This window comes from Psammomys obesus, unplaced genomic scaffold, assembly GCF_907164565.1.
Source record: "Psammomys obesus unplaced genomic scaffold, mPsaObe1.curated_primary_1811, whole genome shotgun sequence".
Taxonomy (NCBI): domain Eukaryota; kingdom Metazoa; phylum Chordata; class Mammalia; order Rodentia; family Muridae; genus Psammomys; species Psammomys obesus.
In genome coordinates, this window is record NW_026590062.1 from 10128258 (window position 1) to 10137543 (window position 9286).

Genomic DNA, 9286 nt, shown 5'->3' on the forward strand with positions numbered 1-9286 from the left:
ACCAACCAGACCTTGTGGGAAATACCTGTAACACCAGCACTTGGGCAGTAATTGCAGAAGAACTGGGCTATGCCCAGTCACAGAGCTAAGCTGAGGCCAGCCTAGGCTACCTGAGACCCTACCTCTGAAGACAAAACAAACAAAACCCAAAAGCTAGACTTGAAATTTTGAATGTCAGCCAGGCATAATGATACATGCCTGTAATCCCAGCACTCAGGGAGTTCAAGGCCAGACTGTCTGCAAAGTGAATCCAGAACAACCAAGGCCACATAGAGAAACCCTGTCTCAAAACAAATCAACCAACCAAAAAAAAAAAAAAAAAATGCCTCTGGGGTGTTAAACGGTGGCTCTGAGTTGTCAGCACAATGGTTCAGATTTGGTAAGTTTTTTTTGTTTTGTTTTGTTTTTTTTATCAAGATTGTTGCCTGTTTATGTCCCACAAAATAAGAATGATGGGCTTTTGAACTGTTTCTTGGTTCTTCAGCTACCTCACCCTTAGCAGATCACTGAAAAATGGGGAGATAGAAAACCTCCTTTTTGCTCAGAGTTGAGAATTTAAACTCAGCCTCTGTTCTGATGGCCTTCAGGGGCTAAGGGTGAAACAGGCTCTAGGAGCATCTCTAATAAAACACTTTAAGAGATGGGCTAGCTGGAATATACTCTTAGCTTTCTGGGTGGGAATGTAGCTCTTTAGTAGATTGCTTGCCTATCATGTACAAATCCCACCTCCACAAGAAAACAACACACCTTCCAGTATATATTGTGATTTGTTTGGGGGCTGGGGAAAGCTGGGGTTGTTAATTAAACGTTGATAACCAAAAGTTGGGTTCATATCCATTCTCTAAGTGAAAGTTCACTCTGGGTCTGGGCAGTTCTCCAAAGCTTACTTGGTACCTTTACATGGTAAAGGTAGGAGAATGTTTTTTCCTGACATGGCTCCTTGTAGATTGAACCTTGTAAAATGCTGGAAGATCTTACCAAGCCATAGGCCAACTACTCATGATTACATTCATGTTTAGGTCTTACTCGTCCGTGCTCACCGACTGTATAAGAAGTCTGTGAAATGGACGGGCTTTCTGGTGAGTGAGCAGTGGGCACTGATTCACACTGTGGGCCAGCGAGTGTGCTTCTTCCCAGTGGCCTCTGTGTGCTGCTGGGGCCCAGGTTAGTGTCTTCGTAAAAAGAGCTGGGACGTGAGGAAGGGGACTGTGGGGCTCGTCAAACAAAATGATCTCACCAAAATCATGAGTGCAGATTCCTGTCCAGCTGGCAAATCTTAGCTATTTACTTATTGTTTTGTTTTTTGAGACAAGGTCTTGTTATGTAGACCAGGCTGGCCTCAAACTCAGAGAGATCCACTTGCATTTGCCTCTGCCTCAAGTGCGGGGTTTAAAGACACACATTGCTATGCCAGGCATTAATCTGTAAATTTTAATCAGTAACGACTACAAATCAAAGGCCAAAGGCTCAGAGGTTTACATAATTGGTTAGCCTTCAGGCTGCTCTTCAGCATACCTGCAGCTTCTATTGATGAAATGCTTGGGCATGTGCACTGGGAGCTAACAGCAATTCACACATTGTGTATTTGCAGCTGTCACACTTCTGATTATAAAGCTGACCAAGCCACAGGATACCTCCCTGCACATGGCCTTCTCTGTGCTCCAGGTAAGGCCTTCCAAAGCCAGAATCTTTTGTCTTACACTTTGTACCCCATCTCTTATCTATTTAGAAGACACAGTTTTTCCTTCAGTGTATTTATTTGTGCATTGTAAAAGAGAACATCTGATTTTTATACTTACTTGTGAGGAATATAAAAATTTCCTCAAAGGCAAGCTAGTATAAGTAAGTGTTTTTGGTTATAGTTTGGACCATATGTATCTCTGGACAATTTGTTTTGGTATGTTGAAGATACAGCAGTACAATAAGATCTCACAGGTTGTATTCTTGTGAGGCACAGGTAATGCTGATGCTCCATCTGGAGTGAATCAGATGGCACAAACTTACTAGTTACATAGTGAGTGCCGGGCAGTAAAAGGATGCTTTTCCTCTTTCCTCCATTATCAGAAGAAAACTTGTGGACTAACTATCCTGATTTGGAACACTTTTTTTCTGAGAAATGGGTCAGTAATTAAGCCCATTTTATTGTCATCACACATATGCTAAGCAATGTAACTAGCCTTGAGCTGACCACGCCAAGGTATAATGTGAAGAGTCTAAATGAGCTTGCATATAATTCAATAGCTCATATGACGACACTGCACATATGATGGGTACTTTTATACCACACACACACACACACATACACACACACATACACACAGCACACACACACAATGTGCAGGCATGCTTTATAAATAAGGGCTAAGGAACCTATTCCTGGACCTCAACAAGCCTGAAGGTTGGGCTCCATCATTCCTCATCTCCTCCAGGCTCTCACAGCAGCATCCCAGGGGCTGCTTAACTGTGGCATATATGGCTGGACACAGTGCAAATTCCAGCAGCTAAAGCGTGAGCCTCGCCGTGATGCAGACACGCAAACCCCATTGCTGTGTTCACAGAAGAGAGTCTATAGCAGGAGCCTAAATCCATCGACGTCTTCTCTCACTTTTGCTTCCTGCTCTTCCACCATCCTTTGAACTATGGGACTGGGACATCCAAGAAGTAAATGTTTCACACGAATGGACTCTGTTCTGGCCATAACCCTGACTGAAGAGCTGAAAGGGAATGTAGACTGTGGTCAGTAGCGATTCTAGTGAATTAGGAAGGAGCTTTCCAGGTGAGAGACGACCTCTTTCCACCTAAGAGACCCATTACTTTGATGAGTACTAGATTTATTTCTGTCTCTTAAAGAAAAATAAATCAATTTCAGGTTCCTATGTGTGTGTCTCATTTGCAAGCCGCCTGCTCTGTGAAGGCAAGGGGAGCAGGAAGCCGTGCAACAACTTGCAGGTGTGCAGCTGCAGTGGTCGCATGGAGGCCTGAGCTCACACATAGCCAATGCTCTGTCACACACCTCTTTCTTAGTGTGTTAGTGCTTTCTAAGTTATTTAATAGAACAGTTTTTATGTATACTTTTTTTGTAAAACTTTATTTTAAGATAGAAGTAAATTTGGTGGCTATATCCATCTGAAGTATTTATGGTTGAGCAAAGCTTCCTCAGTGGCCATTACAGCTATGGTGGAAGAATCATGTGTCCTGTATAGTGTGAGAGGGGTTGGACACAGTTGCTATGGAAACTGCAGAGATCCCATAGTTACAGCCAAGGTTCCCAAAAGGACAGGAGCAGTAGTCACCATAGCTCAGCCAGCCCCAGGGTCCTTAGTGTTACCAACAGCATTGTTCCCTGAGCCCTACCAGGCCCAAGGCAACGCTCTGCTATCCCCACAATGTCCACTGTCAGTCTAGCATCTAGACAACTTCCTAAGAGTTCTGTTGCTGGAGGGAGTGGTGGGGAAGGTAATGGCAGACAGCATGGAGCAGAACCCAAAGGAAAGCCCTGTGCTTTGAATTGTGGGTGTTTTAGGCATCCAGTATTTAATAGCTAAAGCCAAAGAAGAGTCATATCTATGTGTAAGAACATCATTTAAATAACTATAGCAATACTAATGTGCCATGGAACGCTAGTCATAAAGAATCATTTAAGAAAGAAGAATCATTGAGATGTAAGACTTTAGAAAAAATAATTTATAAAAGATGGTCCTCAAAAACTCACATATATTTATATGAAGGTGGGAAGAGTTTGGAAAGTGTAAAAATAGGTTCCAGACAAAAGGGTCAGAGTTCTATAGCCAATACAGGAAGAAAGATAGAACATGGTGGGCAAGAGAAATGAAGACATTTTGTTAAAGGGAGGGACCTCCAGAATTTGAGAAGCACAGAGGGTGAGACCCAGTGTTATAAAAGTAAGTATACTGAGCACAGGATTAATTAGGTATGGACATCACTGATACCTGAATGATTCATAGGCCGTGTTCCTCCAGGTGGGGTTGCCTTCCAACATTCTTAAACCCCATTCTTTTGCCTGGACCCTCATCCTACCTTTTATGACATGAAAATTCTTTCTTTATAGTGGTAACCATCCTAGCAAACTGAAGTGTGAATATTACCTCATTCACATTATAAACAGTCCAGCTGTAATCCAGTCTTCATTCTAGGAAAGCGAAGTGTGAGATTTGCCTTTGTATGAAGTGAAATCACAGAAGAAGATTCTCCTATATGTAAAGACAAGTTTTGCCTGTATCTCTGATTAAACCAATGAGTAAGCCTTTGACATGTCTATAATTACAGTTCAGTGTGTACACAAGCTTCCAAGACCCAGAATCTACCACATAGGGCAGGTCAAGACCAGAGTGTGAATTGTTTCTGCCTCCAATACTCTGCTGTAGAAAATGGTGACATTTTCTGTAATGCCACACTAGATGGTGCAGAGCGTGTGCTCATGGAGCAGGAAGATGCGATTAATAAGACACCAGAAATTTTGAAAGCTGGATCAAAGCAGGGTGAAAACTTATTTTACACTTTTGTTTAAACCATTTTATCTCTTGACGGAAGACAAGCTGTTTTTCCCTCCTTTGAGAAAACATTTAACTGAGTTGTTGCCCACTCCCATAATGGCAAAATTCTGTTTCAGAAGAAATTTGGGGAAATAGGAAACCATTTTATTTTTCAAATAAATGTAACACTTTGGGCTGCATGTGATAACTCCACCTGTAATCATCAGGACTCCAGAGGCTAAGGCAGAAATAGTACAGTGAGGTTGAAGCTAGCCTGGGCTACAAAGTTGAAAACCAGTCCCTGGGACACATATGTGAGACACTATATCAAAAACAAACAAAAGTAACACTTTGTGATCAAGTACAAAACTGTATCAATTTGGAGTTATCTTATTTTACTTTTCTTCAGTTGAGCTCCAGACAGAGTGCAATTTTACTCAATAGGATAAGGAAAGATGTAAAGTCAGGCCCAAGGAGAGACATATCTGACCCTGGTCCCCTAGGGAGAAGCATGAGCCCTGGGCTTCAGAGCATCGATATCTGCAGAGCAACAGTATCTGCAGCATGTATTCCATACTCTCATTTCCCTTTGTTTTTCCCAAGTCTGGAGACAAATACAGAATCTAGAGTTGGCTTTAGGAAACTGAGAAAAGTGCTAGGATCTTGATTGGCCAGAGGTAGCCCAGGGAAGGCAGAGAGAGGATTGCAGGATATCACCAGACACTCCTGGGGAATATGTGACTAGGTCCAACAGGAATACCAACATACAGACTACAGGACATCTTCCTCATAATATGCCACAAGCACATGAGCAAGATGATTCATGAGAAACGTTGTACTTTCTAGAAACAGTCATAGCGAAAAACAGCTTTGTTCTGCTCCACTTTATTTTGTTTTTAGACTGAGTCTTGCTAGGTAGCCCAGGCTGGCCTTAAACTCACAGTCTTCTTGCCCTGGCCTTCTGAAAGCTGGCAGTATGCAAACACCACCTGAGAGTGGCTTGGTCCTGAGTGCTTCTCCTTTTCTTCTTTAATGTGTTTGTTTGTTTGTTGTATATTGCTCACGTATACACGGACTGGGGGAGGTAAGTGTGCACTTGCGTGCATGGTGAAAGAGGTGTTTAGCATCTTCTGCAGACATTCTCTGCCTAGTCCTTTGAAGGGTCTTTCCCTGAACCCCGAGTTTGCATTCTCTGGGCTAGCAGCCATCACAGCCCAGCGATCCTCCTGTTTCTGTTATGGGCATGTGTAAGATAACTGTCTTGTTAGGTGAGTCTTTGTGATTGCAAGCACTCTTTGCCCCTTGAGCTATGGCTAAAGCCTATAATGCCGTTTGTTTTGTTTGGTTTGGTTTGGTTTGGTTTGGTTTGGTTTGGTTGGTTGGTTTTTGAGGGTATTTCTATATAGCCTTGGCTATCCAAGACTCGCTTTGTAGACCAGGATGGCCTCAAACCCAGAGATCCACCTACCTCTACCTCCCTGAGTGTACCACTACAGCCTTGCCCACACAGCTATAGAATAAAATGGACTTAACAAATACATACATGGGAACTGAAGACATGTCTAACATTGGTAGTTTTATTTTTAAGACTCATCCCTTGAATATTTTTGGGCAAGTTAGAACAGTGAAGCTCGTGGAGATTGCCCTTACATAATAGGGAATTGTTACTTGAAATGAAAATCCTGGGGGTAGTAAGAAATTCAAGAATATAGTATTGTATACCAAACAATCTATGTAGAAGAAATCATGTCCTAAAAAACAATTTTCTGGTGACCAAAAAAATCAGCCCAAAGATACAAGAACATAAATGTCCAAAGACAATATGTGACAAGTTCAAATGAAATGTGAAAACTAAAGTACTAGAATACTGAATATGTCAACACTCATCGACTAAATGATAATGACGGAGGGCTCCTCCTTCCTTGCAAGTGTAATTTTAGGCCCTGGGGGACAGGGGCAGTTCCCACAGCCTTTGCCTCACTGAGCTTCTCATTCTCAGGGGTGCAAAAAGCTCAGCTATTGGCTTTGTGTTTCCCTACTTATTACTCTCCCTCTTCTTCCTCTTCTGCCTCTTCTGCCTCTTTCTCTTTTTCCTCCTCCTCCTTCTCTTCTTCCTCCTCCTTCTCTTCTTCCTCCTCCTCCTCCTCTTCCTCTTCTTCTTCTATTTCTTCTTCTCCTTCTCCCTCTTCTTCCTCTTTCTTGGCCTCCTCCTTTGCCTCTTCCGAAGGTTCTGCTTCGGAAGTAGGTTCTGAAGTACTGTAGGTGGTTACTATGCAGATGATTATAAGGAGTATGAAGAGTACCAGCATGACAGTAAGGACTATCAGCTTTAAGTTAAGTATCCATTCATTTTTATTTTCCTCCTCAGAGATTTCATTCACATCTTCAGGATTTCCACTTGGCGGTCCAGTAGAAGGACCACTGTCCACACTGCCTCCGTTTCCATACTTTATGCAGTCAGGGGGTGCAAAGCCTGATAAACAATGACAGTTTCCTAAATCGTTACAAACGCCATGTCCATTACATGATCGCGCTGCATCACAGGAAGATTTGAATACAGGGGAGCCTACACAAGCGAAATTCTTACAACTTTTTTGTGGGCCACAGTACATGTTGTTCTTCACCTGTCCCTCATCAGGGATATCTGTATTGTCAAAAGCGTCCATACTCCAGCACCAATCCACTATCTGAGGGATCTGAATCAGTGTGTGCTTGTGTTTGATTGGCGGCAAGAAGTCTACTTCTGTACATACAAGTTTCCCACACAGTATATTTTCATCTGAACACTTGGCATACGTTCCTAGAGAGGAGAAGCCACAGTTCCCGAATCGGTCCCCTCTGCTGTTGAAAGAGTGGTAGCATTCATCTGACGCAGACTTTGCGCCAAACCCAAAGACGCGTGAGCACTGAGAGCTAGGGTCCATGCACCGACCACCAAAGCAAATGAAAGATTCATGACACACAGAGCCATCCTGAGCCAGCCTGTCTTTGGGACACTCTGCAGAGCTCCCATCACAGTATTCTTCCAGGTCGCATGGTCCATCAGCAGAACGGCAAATCTGTCCTAACCTTCTAAACTTACATAGGGAACAGCAAAGCCCATTATTACACTCTGCGCCCGTCTTCAGTTTACAGTTTGCACCACAGCACTGGTTAGAGTCACAGTCAGGACCACAGTCACACTCTTCCGGTTTCTCCACCACACCATTTCCACAACCGGCGTCTCTGCGCTTGCGGCTTTGGTGCCAGGGCTCATCAAGCAGGCAGGACCCTCTGTGGTCGTGGAGGAAACGGTAGAAGTGGTCAGAGCTGCAGTTGCTGAAGCCACTGTCCTTACTGATCTTCTCGTGCATGAGGCAGAAGTGCTTAGGGTCACAGGTGCAGGCCGGGTGGTCGTGCTGGATACCCAGGTTGTGCCCGAGCTCGTGGGCCATGAGGGCCGCAAACAGGAGCACATCTTCATGATGGAAGGCCTCCACAGCTGCCGCAAACCCACCTGAACAGGCACCATTGAGAAAGGCCAGGCCCTCGTTCTCTCCTGGGTGATGCCCAACGATCAAGTGTGCAACATCGTGCCTGACCCGGTCCCTAAGCTTCTCCTGTCTCCAGCGGTTGAAATTCCCGAGCGTAGCCTGCAGGTCCCCAGGCACCTCTATCAGGTCCCCCTCCGTCCAGATCTCCACACCCACCAGCACCACCTCTGTGTTTATGCCCCTGGTGAAGCTGTTGGCCAGAGCAATGATGTCCACTACTGCCCGCACCGTCTCCTTGACGTTACTGCCCCACATCTGGAACCGCTGGTGGTTGACCACGACAAACAGCTCCACGTACTTGGTGTGTGACCACAAGTCCGACAGCGCCTGTAGGTTATCAGGCTCCCTGCTCCTCTGTTGCTGGCTCATGTCCCCTGGGCTGTCTCTGGGAGTGACGCTGCAGGAGACCTGAGGCTGATGTGCCACGGCATAGAGGATGTGTTCATACTTTTTGGAAGAGAGCATGGGCTCAATGACATAGGACGTCCCCTCCTTAATCAGGACGCCCCTGAGGCCTGAGCAGATGTTGACAGACACAAAGGAGCCTGGAACTCCTTCCATGTAGCCCTCATAGTGGCAGTCCTGTGACACGAGAGGCATTTCTTGCCCCAGGATGCCACTGGGGTAACTGTAGACTGGGAAGTTCTTCATGGAGTAGTGTCCCTTCACCTTCAGATGAAGCAGCTGCTCCTGGCCCTGCATCAACAGCATGTAGGACACCTTCTCTTCGGGATCTTCGGCCCCCTTGCCCGGCAGTCTCTTGGGGATGACTGTTTCATAGGAAGAATTATATACAGAGCCTGTGTCACAGAATGTGCTCGGGAGAAAAGTTGCTGCCAAGAGCAACATGGCCACCAGCCTAATACACAAATATTCTGGCATTTGCTCTAGCTTTACTCTCTCCATCTGGGGAAGCCAAGTCTGAAGTGCTCCCCCAACCTTGTACAAAGCCACATACGGTCTACTTGGAGGAAAAAGAGGCTGTTGAGTGTCTCGCTCTGGCCGTGTCTGCCATGACCTTCCTGAATCAGTTGGTGCTTTGGGACCTCTGTGTTGAGCAGCAGTGGCAGTGGCTCTCCCTGACATGGAGAACCCGAGAATCATCCCCCCATCTTTGCTGGGTGCTTTAGTGGTTGTTACTTCCCACCTCTTTGAGCTTAGCTTGCTGGTCTCTTCCTGGTGTCTCTGACCTCTGTGCCTTTTCAGTTTCTGCGCCTGGTTGCTTCTTTCAAAGTCAGCTCCAGTACTCCATCACTAAGT

General features: G+C 45.1%; 2 protein-coding genes across 10 annotated transcripts in view; one reads left to right on the forward strand and one right to left on the reverse strand.

Annotated features, from left to right (window-relative positions):
* The window catches only part of Tmem116 (transmembrane protein 116), a 43058-nt gene extending 40186 nt beyond the window's left edge, over positions 1-2872 (forward strand). For all 9 annotated transcript variants that reach the window (XM_055605836.1, XM_055605840.1, XM_055605841.1 and 6 more), the window contains 3 exons: positions 1020-1164; positions 1592-1665; positions 2430-2872. In XM_055605836.1, coding sequence (XP_055461811.1) covers positions 1020-1164; positions 1592-1665; positions 2430-2636 — 426 coding nt within the window. In that variant the 3' untranslated portion in view covers positions 2637-2872. The remainder of the gene's footprint in view (positions 1-1019; positions 1165-1591; positions 1666-2429) is intronic.
* A 3738-nt stretch (positions 2873-6610) lies between these two features.
* LOC129676046 (disintegrin and metalloproteinase domain-containing protein 1b-like) lies at positions 6611-9002 on the reverse strand (the record flags this gene model as incomplete). The annotated part of the gene is made up of 1 exon (XM_055606313.1): positions 6611-9002. A coding segment is annotated over exon 1 (2322 nt), but the record flags the coding sequence as incomplete, so codon positions are not given.
* Positions 9003-9286: the final 284 nt, after the last annotated feature.